This window comes from Panthera tigris, chromosome X (genome assembly GCF_018350195.1).
Source record: "Panthera tigris isolate Pti1 chromosome X, P.tigris_Pti1_mat1.1, whole genome shotgun sequence".
NCBI classification, from domain to species: domain Eukaryota; kingdom Metazoa; phylum Chordata; class Mammalia; order Carnivora; family Felidae; genus Panthera; species Panthera tigris.
In genome coordinates this window covers 49205482-49222369 of record NC_056677.1, presented here as the reverse complement: position 1 = coordinate 49222369, position 16888 = coordinate 49205482, and the positions used below count along the sequence as shown (strand labels likewise).

Here is a 16888-nt window from a genome sequence, read left to right as displayed (position 1 = left end):
GGAAAGACAGGGAGGGAGACAGAAGATCTGAAGTGGGCTCCATGCTGACAGCAGAGAGCCCGAGGCTGGGCTCCAACTCAGAAGCCATGAGATCATGACCTGAGCCAAAGTCAGATGCTCAATCAACTGAGCCACCCAGGTGCACCAGTTGGAATTTCTTAATACATGTATGGTTAAGTTAACATATGGATAGTATAGAAAGTGTTGTGGAGTTCTGAATATTTTTGGGTGAATCTAAGGTGTAATAACTGTTTAAGAGGATAGGAAGCCTGAAATCTGTGTGCAATGAGAACTCAAAGGCAAATGGAAAGATAAGGGGGTCATAAATAAGGCCGAGACTAAAGAGAAGATAGTATATAAGCAATATATCTGTCCTTAAAGCCTTTGTAGTTTGGAGAAGGCACAAGGTGGGATATGTAAAAACAGTTGGGAAAGTTTGTTCCTTGGTGGTATTTAAGGAGTCATTCTTGCACACTGCATAGATTCTACTTGTAGTGATACCAGAAGAAATAGTTTCTAAGACAACATTAAAGACCTTCCTAAATGTGCCCAGTGGGGTCATTATCAAATTATTCTCTCTTTAACTTAATTCCCAAGAAGGTACAGAAGTTACGACTCACTAGTTTTCCCAGAGGTCAGAAAATTTGTTTTGAGATAGAAGATTTTTGGTGATTTTTATGTACAATGTGAGCTTTGATGCCCTGGGACATTTAATGTATAAATCTCATCATACTGTTTACCCTTATTGGGTCAGACAATTCAAAATCAGGAATGTTAAAGGATAACTGTAAGGAGCCTGGTCCAAATTTCAGCAAAATATTTTTATAAATGAAACCCAAAGACAGAAAAATTCACAAGGAATGGTGTAAATAACATACCCACAAGTTGAAAGAATTTAGAAATAAAAATTTTGAAAGGGTGTAAGTTGTTATGAGCTAACCAAAGAAATCTGTGATTAATTGGAAGTGACTATCTAGGCATAGTATCAGAGAAACATAAATTTTAGAAGAGTCATAGAAGCTTTCAGATTGCCTTTCCAAATAATAGCTTGGAATTGCTATAGATATTGTTAATTACCCTGTCAATATCTATTTCAATCTTCCTCAATTGTGGAGTTCCCATGTCATTTTGGTGGGATTGACCCCACCTCCAACTTTAGGGATGACACTTAATTAACATAAGCCAATTATTCAAATGGATCCACTTTGTTAATGTGATTGCTTTCCAAATAAGTATATACACTGGACCTGAGAAAGTGAATATGGTGTTATCTTTGTCCATATTACAAGATCAGGCAAAGGATCTATGCTGGTCCCAATCAAAGCAAAGCAAAATTTTGCTCAAAAGTTCTTGTAGAGGTTCTCTCTGTCACTACATAAACATAAGGATGTTGACAGCCATATTGTAATATAAGCTTCATGATGAAACTGACATCAGAGAGAAAATAGAAGATACAGCAAAACTGATTTTGGATGCCATCATTGAGTGTATTCATTTATTAGGATTGTATTAAAAGGGTAACAAAGAGGGGCACTTGGGTGGCTCAGCATGTTAAGTGTCCAATTTCATCTCAGGTCATGATCTCATGGTTCACAAGTTCGAGCCCTGTATCTTGCTCTATGCTGATAGAGCAAGCAAGCCTGGAGCTTGCTTCAGATTCTGTGTCTCCCTTCTCTCTGCCCCTCCCATGAGCACACACTGTCTCTCTCTCTCAAAACTAAATAAACATTAAAAAGACATAACAAAGAGGGGCTGCTTGGTGGCTCAGTTGGGTAAGCGTCCAACTCTTGCTTTTGGCTCAGGTCATGATCCCACAGTAGGTAGGATTGAGCCCCACATTGGATTTTGTGCTGACAGTGCAGAGCCTGCTTGAGATTCTCTCCCTTTCTCTCTCTCTCTCTCTCTCTCTCTCTGCTCCTCCCACGCTTGTGTGTGCATTCCCTATCTCACTCTAAATAAATAAACTTAAATAAAAAGTAACAAAGACTCAGAGTCTTAAACCATGCAAATTTATTTTCTCGCGGTTCTAGAACTTATCAATCCAAGATCAAGATGTCCAAGTCCAAGATTTCAGGTTTCACTTCTTGGCTTCCACATGGCCATGTTCTCCCTTGTCTTTGCATGGTCTTTCTTACATGTGTGCCTGTGTTCTAATCTCCTCTTCTTATAAAGACACCAGTTACATTGGATTAGTGCCCACCCATGTGATACCATTTCACCTTAATTACTGCTTTACAGACCCTACCTCCAAATACATTAACATTTTGAGGTACTGTTAGGACATAAATTTATTAATTTGGAAGAGAAGTAATTCAGCCCATGAGACTAGGCACAAAGACTAAGCCTAATGATACTTACCAGATTTTTCAAATAATTAGTCAATAATTACGTTTATTTTGAATCATTTTGAGATTTCTTTCCTCGGGCAAGTAGCTGATAACATCTTACCAGATATAGTATCATACGATTATTGATATTTTACAGAATTATAAGATATGTTGAAACAATCTATAAACAACATAAGCGGATACAAACAAGATTCAAAATGAATAACACTTTATGCAAAACTAGATAAGGTTATTGCTAACTGTAATCAAATTCGAGAAAAACTCGCTAAGTTTAAAATAAGCCACTATTTTCCAAATACAGATCTCAAAATCTAAGATGCTCACACCTGCTTTGGATAAATTCTTATTATGGACATTTCTGCGGATATGCATAAATGGAGAATTATGTCTGTATGTTATGTGATTGCAGAGGTGTGTACTTCATATTACATGTCTGGGGATATGATTACCTGTAAATACATAGAGAAGATGTGCATGTATATACATATCATAAATTTTCCTAGGACTATAAAGGATTTCTCTACTATGTGTGTTTTGGGTAAGGTATTTTTTCGTGAATTTGTGAATATGCAGAAAGTGTGAAGAATATGTGAAAAAAATGAAAAGTAATTCTAGCAGAAGAGATGAGAGGTGGAGCTAGAGAGCCTGAGATAGTGGGGTTACACAAGAAGAGGAAAGGACAACCTACAGGTCTCAAGGATCTGATTTTTGGAAACAGGAGGAACAGCCAAGGAGTAGTTGAAAGACTAGGAAGGCTGGTTGCCTAGTATTTAGCAGGAAGGGGAGGCCTCTTTACCGACAGGAAACTGAAAGTCTACTCCTATACAGAGAGAGGGAGGAGACTGCGGCGGCGGCAGCGGCTGGTGGGAGCCCGATGTGGCAGAGGGGCAGCCGCCGCCGACCGGGAGGCGGAGGGCCCGCGAAGCTCAGAGCTGGGGATACCGCCGCCATCCTCTTCGCCTACCCCGCGGCCCTCCTAGACGCGCTCCCCGCCTACAGATCCACCCCTCCCAGCCCGTGCAAGCATCCGGCTCGTCGCCTGCTGATCCTCCTTCGACACAGGCTCACCGCGGAGGCAGCAGCGAGGTGTCCGATTTGGGCACGTGAGGCCCGCGACCCGGGGCGGCGGACGCCAGCTAGGGCAGCGCCATTGGTGGGCTCCAGGATGAGGAGGGGGGATGGGATGGACTCCTGCTGGAGACAGGGGGTGGAGGCGGGAGCTGGGTGAGGCTTGGGAGGGGGAGTGCGATGGGAAATAGGAAAAGGAGGTGGCGTTAGGAGCCAGGCAAGAAATTGAAGGTGAGCCTGGCGGAGTGAGGGTACCGGATGCCAGAAAGCGATTGTGGGTAGACAAGGGGTGTATGGGCAGCAGGCTGGGGTATCCAGGGCGGGAGGACAGTGAGTGCGTGCGGATCAAGGCGGTGAAGGAATAGACAGGCGCTTTGCAGGGCGCTGAGAGTGGGCGCCAGGGACGGGTGGTGGAGGCAGTGGGCTCTGAACAAGGAGGTAGCCCGCCCCCTCCTGCAGAGTTCCTAACCCTGGCCAGCACCACTGCCGCTGCCGCCCTTTCCCGCAGTCTAAAGGAACCTAGGAGGGAGAGCACTTGCAGGCACACAGCCAGGATTTCCAGCACTGCTGCCAGGCTCATGGGGGAAAATTTAGGTTCTGACGCAGGGTACAGAGACACGTCGCTGTTGGGAGAACTTCACCTTATGGCATACTGAATGTTTCTCTCTTCTCTTCTCTCCTCCCCCTGCAGGCATGAAGACCCCCCACGCACAGGAGGCCGAAGGGCAACAAACCAGGGCAGCTTCGGGACGGGCTACTGGGTCCACAAACATGACGAAGAAAAAAACCTCCCAAAAGAAGCAGCGAGGCAGACCTTCGTCCCAGTCCCGCAGGAACATCGTGGGCTGCAGAATTTCACATGGATGGAAGGAAGGTGATGAGCCCATCACCCAGTGGAAAGGAACCGTTCTGGATCAGGTGCCTATAAATCCCTCTCTTTATCTGGTGAAATATGATGGAATTGACTGTGTCTATGGACTGGAACTTCACAGAGATGAAAGAGTTTTGTCTCTTAAAATTCTTTCCGATAGGGTGGCATCATCTCAAGTCGGTGATGCCAACCTTGCAAACACCATAATTGGTAAAGCTGTGGAACATATGTTTGAGGGTGAGCATGGTTCTAAGGATGAATGGAGGGGAATGGTCTTAGCCCAAGCACCTATCATGAAAGCCTGGTTTTATATTACCTATGAGAAAGATCCTGTCTTGTACATGTACCAGCTTCTAGATGATTATAAAGAAGGAGACCTCCGTATCATGCCAGAGTCCAGTGAGTCTCCTCCAGCAGAGAGGGAGACAGGAGGAGTTGTAGATGGCCTGATAGGTAAGCATGTGGAATATACCAAAGAAGATGGCTCCAAACGGATTGGCATGGTCATTCACCAAGTGGAAGCCAAACCCTCTGTGTATTTCATCAAGTTTGATGATGATTTCCATATCTATGTCTATGATTTGGTGAAAAAGTCCTAACTGTTAGGGTAAACTTTGCCACATTTGTGAGAACAAATGTATACTTTGTAGACGTGCAAAACAATGTTGCTTTTCAGTGTATTGAAAGCTTAAGGGCCCCTGTTAATTCAACATCTTTGCCAGCATAACTGTTGTTTTTTTTTTTTTTTGAAAAATACAAATTTATGTGGACATGACATGCTGTGTGTAAGGACTTTGTCATGTTGAAAAGATTGGGTGTGTTTGGTGGATGGGGCATGAAAGGAAGGGACAGCTGTAAATGCAGGCTGTGAATAAAGTTCAGCTAGTATCACAATCAGTCATCTAAAAATGGAATAGGACTTAGCTGGTCTGGTCTAGAGAGGGGGGAGGAGAAGGAACTAGAGATGGGCTGTAGAGGGAGGGAGAAGGGGAGGTGACTGCTTAGGAAGAGGCTCCCTGGAGGAGGGATGGCCTAAGAGAGAGAGGCACCCAACTAGGAGGGGGTAGAGAATAACAGAGAGAGAGTGAGATCTTGGGGCTTAGAGGAAAACAAACAGAATGCCTTGAGTAGAGAGGGGCTCAAAGTAGCTTAGAAGAGGTCCAGAGCAAGGGGCAGGGGAGAGAAAGTTGGCAGGAATCTGGAGGATACTCAAAGGGAGGGTCTGCACATGAGTAAGGAGTCAGAAGGGGAGGAACACTGAGGAAGGAAGAATTCCAAGCAGAAAGATTGACAGAGGAAGTGAGAATGCAGAAAAGGAGGTGTGGGGAGTGGGGCCCAGGAGACATGGGAAAGCCCAGGAAAAAGTTGGACTTCTGGCAGTATCCACATTGCCTTCCCCTGGCTCTGTGCAGAAAAGATGTAACAGCTGTCAAAGAAGCCAAATGGGTTGGAAGTTCCCTAGAATGGCATTTTGACAGGGATGACTTGAGTTAAGTAGGAGCCAACTTTATACCTAAAAGGCTTTTCTTATTTCAGGGAGCTCATGCCACACCTGCCGAGCAGAACCCAAACCCTCGGCTTAAACACACTGACCTGACACCCCATGAGCTGGGGGCTGTAAGCAGTCTCCTCACTTTTCCCAGAGGACCAGGTGCAGTAATCTTGGACCCGGAGGTCTTGGTTCATTTCCCTTACACTGGATAAACAATTCTTGTGGGGCGTAGGTAAGCGGGGCGCTCAGGACTTAAGAGATGTGCCTCCTTGCGTTTGGAAAGTATTTTATCCAAAAAAAATTAGAACCTTACTGAAGTCAGGTACAGGAGTCCCCTCACTGTTCTTTCTCCTACTGGACTGTGCCTTGCCTCCCTAGAGAGGAGGGGCATCAGAGGATTGAGCCTAATGTTTATCTCAGGACATGGGGAGTACTTGACAATCCATGCCTAGCTCAGCAGCTGCCTGAAACCACAGGTGGTTCCACCCAATGCTTCACTGAATGGAGGTCTGCTGCCTCTAGAGTCCCTATTCAGGCTATACCGTGACAAAGCTGGTGGCTACTGACCCTTCACAGGTACCTCCTGACCAGCCTTGCCCACCTCAAGCACACAGGGAAGCTGTGATGGAAGTTTGTGCAGCTCTGTTTCCAGGTGAGATGGATGGCATGGGGCAGTCGGGCTGGGAGTTGTGACTTTGTATAACTAACTCTTTCAACTGTATAATGCCACATAGAGGGGCGGTGGTTGGTGGGGAGAGGGTGCAGTGACCCCAATAAAGTCCCTCAGGGGTATGGCGATCTAGCACATGGGTCTGTGTCCTTCTCTTTTTCTCCCCCTTGTCTTTCTCCAGTCATGTTGTGGAAGGTTCCTTCAAAACCTTCTCTCTGATTTCCCCACCCTACACTTCACTAAGATATGCCCCTGCCCTCAAAGAAAGAGTTAAGGTGAGCTCACTGCTCAGTCTTCCCTAACTCCATACATTTGGGGGGGGGCGGGGTGGGGGTGGGGGGAAGGGCCAGGTGGTGGCAGGGAGCTTCTAGAATTTGAAAAAAAAGTGGTAATTCTAGTTCACTCTCTACACCCAACATGACCTGAAACTGTTTGCCTGAAGAATCACACAAGGCAAGCCCACCTTGCAGGGACTGGTTTTCTTTCATCACACAATTTAGTCTAGCAAACACCTGCAGGCCACCCACAGGCCAATTTCAGTCAGCTGTCATGTTTTCTTCGATCCTGGTGTTTTCCATTTTTAAATTAGTTACTTAGACATTTGGGAGATTTCACATTACAAAAATCCATATTTCTGGCCCACCTCAAAACAAAATAAAACAAAACAAAAAACAAAACAATAAACTGAGAATTAACATTCCACATTCCAACAAGGATACAAGCATCTGGGTCTGAGGAAGGGCTTTGCCCATTTTAGACTCTGAATGCTCTCTCAAACTAGCCATACCCCCAGCTGGCCTGATTCACTCACTGGAATAAAATTTCCAGTTGTCCCCTGAAGGCATTTGCATTTGTAGCTTTGGGGCTAGACCCAGAGGAAACTGCCTAGCCCCACTTTTGGCGTAAGCTCACCCCATTTGCTTTTTTTTATTACATCTTTTAATGTTTATTTATTTTTGGGAGACAGAGAGACAGAGTGCAAGCAGGGGAGGGGGAGAGAGAGAGACACACACATAATCTGAAGTAGGCTCCAGGCTCTGATCTGTCAGCACAGAGCCCAACACGGGGCTTGAACCCACAAAGTGCAGGATCATGACCTGGGCTGAAGTCGGACACTTAGCCAACTCAGCCACCCAGGCATCCCCCAGTTGTTTTTAATTCATTTGCTTTATCTTCATCCCACCAATACTTTAGGTAGGCTCTGTGCCAGGCAGTCTTCAGGCTCAGGTACTGGTGATATGGTAATGAACAAAATAAATGAAACAATCTTACCCTGGTGGAGCTTTCATTTTAGTGCGGGAGACAGACAGTAGCCAAGGTACAATAAGTGAAATGTAAAGTATTGTCAAAGTGGTAAGTGTGAAGAAAGGAAAAATAAAGCAAGGAATGGGGAATTGGAATTCCAGGTGTGAGGCTGAAATTGGATAGATAGAGTCCAGGGAGGGGCTCACTGAGAACATGACTTTTGAGTAAGGACCTGAAGGCAGTGAAAGGACCAGTCCTGTGGCTGTCTGGGGAAGGAGCACTCCAGGTAAGAGGGACAGCAGGGCAGGAGTAAGCCTCACATACTCAAGGAACACTGAGGATACCAGCATGGCTGGAGCTGAGAGAGTAAGGTAGAGAATATCAGGAAAATGAGTTGAGAGAAATGATGGGGATCTGGCAGAAGCTGATAGCTTAGAGCCTTGGAAGTCCTAGAATGGAATTTGGTTTTTACACTGAAATTGATAGGGATCCATTGAGTATTTTCAGCATAGGCAGGGCATGATTCCCTCATATTCTAATAGGAACACTTGCAACTTTGGAGAGTGTCTCTGTTGGGTACGTGGATCGAAAAAGGGAATTTATTCAGGACTATTCCCATATTCCAGTAACAGGTAATGGTGGGTTAAATTTATCTGACAGCAGTGGTATGATAAAATTGGTTTGAATTCTAGGTACATTTTGAAGCATAGCTCTCATGATTTTCCCTTAGAGAAGATATCTTGTGGAAGGAAATGTAGGAGGGGTAAATGACAACAGTAAATTCCAGACTTTCTGATATCTTTGAGCCAAATAACATCTCAAACAAGGACAACAACAACAATGACAACAAAGGAAGCATTTGGGCTCTTACTGCCTAGGGTTGGTTGTATGATCCTGATGTAGTGAAGTCATGGAGAATGGGAAACTAACCACAAAAACTTATGTAAATTTTTATTCTCAGCTTTACCCCCTTGGAATGTTTTCTAGTTCTTCTATTGGAGCTAAGTGAAAACTAAATGATGCTATCATGGTAATGGGCAGCAGGTACCCAGATTTTGTCATGGATTTAAAACAGTACAGAATTTAACATAATTGGGTGTAAAAGGAGGCAGGATTTTGACAAGTCTTGTGCTGTGTCTGGGTAAAGGACAGATACCTATGCTCACATAGAATGATTCAAAATCCATTGTGCATGTCATATTCCATTCCCCATTTCCCAAGCCCAAGTGTTCTTTCTGAGTATAAGTTTAAAATGGAAGTGGGTATAGTATAATGAGTTATTAGTGATGAGATCACACAATCAGTCTTGGATTTTGCATGCATTACTACTAAAGGGATATGGTCAGAATTTCCCAAATCTTTTCCCCATGTCCTTCCTGGAGACAATTGCAAAGTAACACTTTGGAATACCAAAAGTTCTTTTCCGTCTTAGAGATGACAATACATTTCCTAATAACTCATTTCCTGTATTTATTTTTTTAATTTAAATTCAAGTGTATTTATATTAGAGAATTAATGCTATGTCCTGGCATACTCCTGATGGTTATTCCTTCCCTTCCAGATTAAAATTGTGCCACAGCTCAAAATAATGTTTTGGTTGAGGTTTTAGAATACTGATAAATAAAATCCTTTTTCTTTTTGCAAATTTGTAACCATTTGAGAGACAAGCACAATAATTACACAAATTGACCTCAAAATATCTCTTTTATAATTGATAAAAGCTGGATTGGTGGACATGCTTAGCTATGAGGCCACAAGGATTACCTCATACTTCACCTACTCATGGGCAAAGCTGGATAACTCCAAGTCTCCCTGATAGAAACAGGTGCCCCTAGCCTGCAAACCTTATTGTATGTTTGAGAATAAATGTTATTGCATCTTCTATAATATTTTTAAAGTTTACTTATTTATTTAGAGAGCACATGAGCAGGGAATGGGTAGAAAGAGAGAGGGAGAGAATCCCTAGCAGGCTCCATGCTGTCAGTGCACAGCCCAACATGGGGCTCAATCTCAGGAACCATAAGATCATGACCTGAACCAAAATCAAACGTGGAATGCTCAACTGACTGAGCCACCCATCCCTGGATTTCATCTTCTGCCTAAAAGAGATAAATCCAAGAGACAACTCAATTCTCACCTGTCCAACTCTTAGCAATCTCACCAATTAAAGAAGTCATTGGGAGATATGAAGCCAGGGAAATGAGGGTCTTATTTGACAACTATTATACATAATCATTGATAGAAGAATCAAAATGAAATATCTCTTTTTTAAATAAAAAATGCTTATTGAAGTACATTATTGACACATTGTATTAATTTCAGGTATACAACATAATAATTTGATATTTGTATATATTATGAAATGATTACCATAGTTACAAAATTTTTTTTGTTGTGATGAGAACTTTTAAGATCTCCTCTTTTAGCAGCTTTTAAATATGCAATGTAGTACATTAACTATAGTCACCATGGTGCATATTACATCCCCATGACTTATTTATTTTATAACTGGAAGTTTGTACATTTCACCCATTTTGCCCATAATTTCTTTACTTTGTGCAGTTAATATGTTGTAGAACATACTGAACATAATTTTCAATGGGTTATGGTTTAGGGGATTAATATTTTCTGTGTGACTTTAATGTCCTTTTAAAGATCAATTTGAGAGGCTTCTGAGGTAAACTGTGAATTGCCTAACTAATTAAAGAACTAACAGCAGATATTGAAGGAGGGCCCTCACAAAGTATGGGTATGACTTCTCTGACTCCACTATAATCATCTTGTCTCCATCATGAAGGGAGAGAACTGCACCACTGGTTGTCCACAGGAGTGCCTAATTAACCCATTGGCTTAAAAGAGACTAAAATGTGGATAGGGGAATACTCTTATCATTAAAATCACTTTAAAATGTTAGCTAAAATATGACAGATCACCTTTTCAATGTATAACTGAGCTTTAAAGATTGTGAGGAAAATACCCAGGGTCCAACAATGAACAGAGAACTGAAAAAAGCAGTAAACACATGACCTGATACTTTGACAGCATGGAGGGAAAAGGGCATTGTCTCAGTAATTAAAAATTATAGAAAAGAAGTTCTTACCCCTGATTAAATTGTGTATGGGGAGCTAAGGTCTCCTTGTCTTTCTTTCAGTTCTTCATATAATAGCCAGTGATCTTTTAAAAATATAAATGAGATTATATCACTGTCCTCCTTAAAACTCTCCAAAGGCTTCCTATTACAGTTGACATCCAATCCAATCTTCTTGTTTTACCCTGTAATCCCTAGATAATGCATTCTCAACTAGGATAATATTGCCCCCAAGGGGGAAGAAATTGATCCCTGGTGTGGTGGGAGGTGAAAAAAAAAAATCTTACCTGTTACAAAGGTTTGTGATCCTCCAAAGCTCAACTGTATGACAAAATCTTATTTTTAGAATTACTCTCATTGAGTTTTCTTGGATATTCCATGAGCAACACTGATATTGAGTTAATGGAAAATATACAAAATGTATACAAGATCAGTGTTAAAAAAAAACATAGCAAATAGGTGCCTCTGATTGGAACACTTTCAATCCATTGCTTATTCCTGAAGTCATATCATGAGAAGTGGCCTATGTGTGCCTATTGGCTGTCCTTGAGTATCTTTACATTTTGTCCTCCATGCCTTTGTGTGTATTTTGTGCTTTGTGAATTAAAACAACATATATTTAATTCTACAGTAGTTATCCAACTCATTATTTATGCCAAATGATGCAAAGGAAAAAAAATGTCAGTGACATATTAATAAATAGCAGCTAGTTAAAACATCAAGTTAAAGTTAAAAGTTGAGTTTACTAAAAATAACCGTTAAAAATTATTTTTTCAATTGTTTTGCTTTTGTTGGAAAAAGTTTTCAAATTATTTTGGAAGCAGGATATACTGATATGTACATAAATTTCTATTTTGCATTTGTAAATTGTATACATTATCATTTACATAGGTAAATAAATTTCATTAAAAGTCGCTCAACAAATACAGTTAAGTTAGATGTTAGTAATTTCCTAATTTTTAATTTAACTTCTATCTTCAAACTTTAGTTATTCTTAACCTTACATCAAGCTTGCTATTACACATACATTCATTAAGCAAATACTTTGCAATTTAAGATAACCTTGAATTTCAAGTAATAGTAAGCACAGACTCAAATTGCTTTAACTACAAAAAAAGTTTTCTATCTCATAACTTCAAGCCCAAAGTAGGACTCCAGAAATGGGTATGATTAGCGGCTAAATGAAATGATCAAAGGGCCCTGGGTATTCCCATTCCCCCTTTGCTATCTTCATAATGCTAGTTTTGCTCACAGGCTGGTTACAGAGATTCCAAGGGTTATATATGACATAGCATCCTAATTTGCATAAGCACTAAATGTGAAACTCTTTTCTCATGCTTAGTGACAATATGTTAATGTTCTCTCATACTTTGATTGTTCAGTCAAGATTTTTATCCATTTTATTTTCCCTTTTAGGAATTATTTTATTGTTTTCAGCTTATTCTGTTAATATTCAGCACATCACCTGATTCAGTAACTGTTCACTTGATTAACTATTAACCATTCATATTCTTTACTGCTCTTTGGATTGTTCATTTGCATTTTCTTATGTTTTACTTTGCTTCATTTAAGATGTAAAATGAAATATTGATATGGGAATAAATTTACTGTAAATTTCCCCAAATATTTAAACAATTATTCCAGCATCCCTTTTAGAATACCCGTTCTTTCCTAACTGAATTGTAAAATGATCAATTTGCCTAATTATTGTTTTCTAAAGTTATGTTTTCCAAAGCTCTCCTTTCTGATTAGTAGATCATGTTACTAGTTATGGTGGAAACATTAGACTAAATGTACAGTAATGAGAGAAAAGTTAACTTGTAGTTACTGTAAAACTGAGTTTTATGGAATGATGACCAGACATATAATAAGGGCTCAATAAATCTTTGTCGAATGTACAGGAGAAATAATGGTTTCAAAAAAATCTAATGTCTTGAGAGAATGTTTACGCCTTATGGAAAAGAGCAGGACGTGAAATTGCATATATGAAATTATCCCAGTCCTGTAAGAGCATAGAAAAATGACAAAAAAAAATGACTATTAAGATTTTTCTGTGAGCCCTGGTGAATGGGAGCTGGAATGAACTGCATTTGATTATTTTCTTCATATCAATTTTCTGAAATGTACACAGTGTTAAAATCGTGCAAAAAATTGCAATACAGTAACAGAAAAAAAGAAATAAAAGAAAAAAGGGAGAAAACTTTCTAAGAAGTAAAGTCCAGGAAAGAGCAGTCAGAAAAAAAATTACACAGAGATTGTGTCAAGATGGAAGACTGAGCACTATCACACTTCTCTCTTCCCATCACAAATCCTTGTAAATTGTAAAAAAGGCATATTTTGTATAAAGATTAACTACAATAAGGGCTCTAGGATTAAGAAAAGACTAATTCCTGGAAGAAGATACCAGATGGGGCAGGTCAGAGGAGGCAGGGGCACTGAGAGGGTGAAACTGGAGGTAAGAACAAAACTAAAGAGTCCAGATCTGGGGAGGAAGAAAGAGAAGGGGCAATGGGGGAAGGGCAGAAAGTTGAGGACTCCCCTACTCCTTCTTTTGGAAAGGGGTAGGAACTTGAGACCCAGAGCAACTTCCAGGCACAAGGTGGTGGGCTTAAGAGTTGGGGGAAGGGGGTGGTCAAGCAGTGTTTGGCAGGAAGGGGAGGCCTCTCTCCTGGCAGGAAGCTGCGCTACGGAAAGAGGGAGGAGACTGCGGCGGCGGCAGCGGCTGGTGGGAGCCCGATGTGGCAGAGGGGCAGCCGCCGCCGACCGGGAGGCGGAGGGCCCGCGAAGCTCAGAGCTGGGGATACCGCCGCCATCCTCTTCGCCTACCCCGCGGCCCTCCTAGACGCGCTCCCCGCCTACAGATCCACCCCTCCCAGCCCGTGCAAGCACCCGGCTCGTCGCCTGCTGATCCTCCTTCGACACAGGCTCACCGCGGAGGCAGCAGCGAGGTGTCCGATTTGGGCACGTGAGGCCCGCGACCCGGGGCGGCGGACGCCAGCTAGGGCAGGGCCATTGGTGGGCTCCAGGATGAGGAGGGGGGATGGGATGGACTCCTGCTGGAGACAGGGGGTGGAGGCGGGAGCTGGGTGAGGCTTGGGAGGGGGAGTGCGATGGGAAATAGGAAAAGGAGGTGGCGTTAGGAGCCAGGCAAGAAATTGAAGGTGAGCCTGGCGGAGTGAGGGTACCGGATGCCAGAAAGCGATTGTGGGTAGACAAGGGGTGTATGGGCAGCAGGCTGGGGTATCCAGGGCGGGAGGACAGTGAGTGCGTGCGGATCAAGGCGGTGAAGGAATAGACAGGCGCTTTGCAGGGCGCTGAGAGTGGGCGCCAGGGACGGGTGGTGGAGGCAGTGGGCTCTGAACAAGGAGGTAGCCCGCCCCCTCCTGCAGAGTTCCTAACCCTGGCCAGCACCACTGCCGCTGCCGCCCTTTCCCGCAGTCTAAAGGAACCTAGGAGGGAGAGCACTTGCAGGCACACAGCCAGGATTTCCAGCACTGCTGCCAGGCTCATGGGGGAAAATTTAGGTTCTGACGCAGGGTACAGAGACACGTCGCTGTTGGGAGAACTTCACCTTATGGCATACTGAATGTTTCTCTCTTCTCTTCTCTCCTCCCCCTGCAGGCATGAAGACCCCCCACGCACAGGAGGCCGAAGGGCAACAAACCAGGGCAGCTTCGGGACGGGCTACTGGGTCCACAAACATGACGAAGAAAAAAACCTCCCAAAAGAAGCAGCGAGGCAGACCTTCGTCCCAGTCCCGCAGGAACATCGTGGGCTGCAGAATTTCACATGGATGGAAGGAAGGTGATGAGCCCATCACCCAGTGGAAAGGAACCGTTCTGGATCAGGTGCCTATAAATCCCTCTCTTTATCTGGTGAAATATGATGGAATTGACTGTGTCTATGGACTGGAACTTCACAGAGATGAAAGAGTTTTGTCTCTTAAAATTCTTTCCGATAGGGTGGCATCATCTCAAGTCGGTGATGCCAACCTTGCAAACACCATAATTGGTAAAGCTGTGGAACATATGTTTGAGGGTGAGCATGGTTCTAAGGATGAATGGAGGGGAATGGTCTTAGCCCAAGCACCTATCATGAAAGCCTGGTTTTATATTACCTATGAGAAAGATCCTGTCTTGTACATGTACCAGCTTCTAGATGATTATAAAGAAGGAGACCTCCGTATCATGCCAGAGTCCAGTGAGTCTCCTCCAGCAGAGAGGGAGACAGGAGGAGTTGTAGATGGCCTGATAGGTAAGCATGTGGAATATACCAAAGAAGATGGCTCCAAACGGATTGGCATGGTCATTCACCAAGTGGAAGCCAAACCCTCTGTGTATTTCATCAAGTTTGATGATGATTTCCATATCTATGTCTATGATTTGGTGAAAAAGTCCTAACTGTTAGGGTAAACTTTGCCACATTTGTGAGAACAAATGTATACTTTGTAGACGTGCAAAACAATGTTGCTTTTCAGTGTATTGAAAGCTTAAGGGCCCCTGTTAATTCAACATCTTTGCCAGCATAAGTGTTGTTTTTTTTTTTTTTTGAAAAATACAAATTTATGTGGACATGACATGCTGTGTGTAAGGACTTTGTCATGTTGAAAAGATTGGGTGTGTTTGGTGGATGGGGCATGAAAGGAAGGGACAGCTGTAAATGCAGGCTGTGAATAAAGTTCAGCTAGTATCACAATCAGTCATCTAAAAATGGAATAGGACTTAGCTGGTCTGGTCTAGAGAGGGGGGAGGAGAAGGAACTAGAGATGGGCTGTAGAGGGAGGGAGAAGGGGAGGTGACTGCTTAGGAAGAGGCTCCCTGGAGGAGGGATGGCCTAAGAGAGAGAGGCACCCAACTAGGAGGGGGTAGAGAATAACAGAGAGAGAGTGAGATCTTGGGGCTTAGAGGAAAACAAACAGAATGCCTTGAGTAGAGAGGGGCTCAAAGTAGCTTAGAAGAGGTCCAGAGCAAGGGGCAGGGGAGAGAAAGTTGGCAGGAATCTGGAGGATACTCAAAGGGAGGGTCTGCACATGAGTAAGGAGTCAGAAGGGGAGGAACACTGAGGAAGGAAGAATTCCAAGCAGAAAGATTGACAGAGGAAGTGAGAATGCAGAAAAGGAGGTGTGGGGAGTGGGGCCCAGGAGACATGGGAAAGCCCAGGAAAAAGTTGGACTTCTGGCAGTATCCACATTGCCTTCCCCTGGCTCTGTGCAGAAAAGATGTAACAGCTGTCAAAGAAGCCAAATGGGTTGGAAGTTCCCTAGAATGGCATTTTGACAGGGATGACTTGAGTTAAGTAGGAGCCAACTTTATACCTAAAAGGCTTTTCTTATTTCAGGGAGCTCATGCCACACCTGCCGAGCAGAACCCAAACCCTCGGCTTAAACACACTGACCTGACACCCCATGAGCTGGGGGCTGTAAGCAGTCTCCTCACTTTTCCCAGAGGACCAGGTGCAGTAATCTTGGACCCGGAGGTCTTGGTTCATTTCCCTTACACTGGATAAACAATTCTTGTGGGGCGTAGGTAAGCGGGGCGCTCAGGACTTAAGAGATGTGCCTCCTTGCGTTTGGAAAGTATTTTATCCAAAAAAAATTAGAACCTTACTGAAGTCAGGTACAGGAGTCCCCTCACTGTTCTTTCTCCTACTGGACTGTGCCTTGCCTCCCTAGAGAGGAGGGGCATCAGAGGATTGAGCCTAATGTTTATCTCAGGACATGGGGAGTACTTGACAATCCATGCCTAGCTCAGCAGCTGCCTGAAACCACAGGTGGTTCCACCTAATGCTTCACTGAATGGAGGTCTGCTGCCTCTAGAGTCCCTATTCAGGCTATACCGTGACAAAGCTGGTGGCTACTGACCCTTCACAGGTACCTCCTGACCAGCCTTGCCTACCTCAAGCACACAGGGAAGCTGTGATGGAAGTTTGTGCAGCTCTGTTTCCAGGTGAGATGGATGGCATGGGGCAGTCGGGCTGGGAGTTGTGACTTTGTATAACTAACTCTTTCAACTGTATAATGCCACATAGAGGGGCGGTGGTTGGTGGGGAGAGGGTGCAGTGACCCCAATAAAGTCCCTCAGGGGTATGGCGATCTAGCACATGGGTC

General features: G+C 43.5%; 1 protein-coding gene across 3 annotated transcripts; it reads left to right on the top strand.

The window, feature by feature from the left end:
• Positions 1-3223: 3223 nt before the first annotated feature.
• On the top strand, positions 3224-15300 carry LOC102969602 (spindlin-2). 3 transcript variants are annotated; one of them, XM_042975120.1, is made up of 4 exons: positions 3224-3501; positions 4108-4334; positions 6356-6431; positions 14404-15300. In XM_042975120.1, the coding sequence occupies exons 2-4, from the start codon at positions 4110-4112 to the stop codon at positions 15180-15182; spliced, it is 1080 nt and encodes a 359-aa protein (XP_042831054.1). In that variant the 5' UTR covers positions 3224-3501; positions 4108-4109; the 3' UTR covers positions 15183-15300. The 3 variants fall into 3 exon arrangements, with proteins under 3 accessions (XP_042831054.1, XP_007091667.1, XP_042831055.1); XM_007091605.3 differs by lacking the exons at positions 3224-3501; positions 6356-6431 and having other exon boundaries at positions 4313-4334; XM_042975121.1 differs by lacking the exons at positions 3224-3501; positions 4108-4334; positions 6356-6431 and adding an exon at positions 13520-13797.
• Positions 15301-16888: the final 1588 nt, after the last annotated feature.

Coding starts and splice junctions, on each gene's coding strand:
- LOC102969602 (XM_042975120.1), top strand. CDS start 4,110: ATGAAGACCCCCCACGCACAGGAGGCCGAAGGGCAACAAACCAGGGCA. Junction 4,335..6,355: donor AAGGAACCGTTCTGGATCAG/GTGCCTATAAAT, acceptor GACCCTTCACAG/GTACCTCCTGACCAGCCTTG. Junction 6,432..14,403: donor TTGTGCAGCTCTGTTTCCAG/GTGAGATGGATG, acceptor CTCCCCCTGCAG/GCATGAAGACCCCCCACGCA.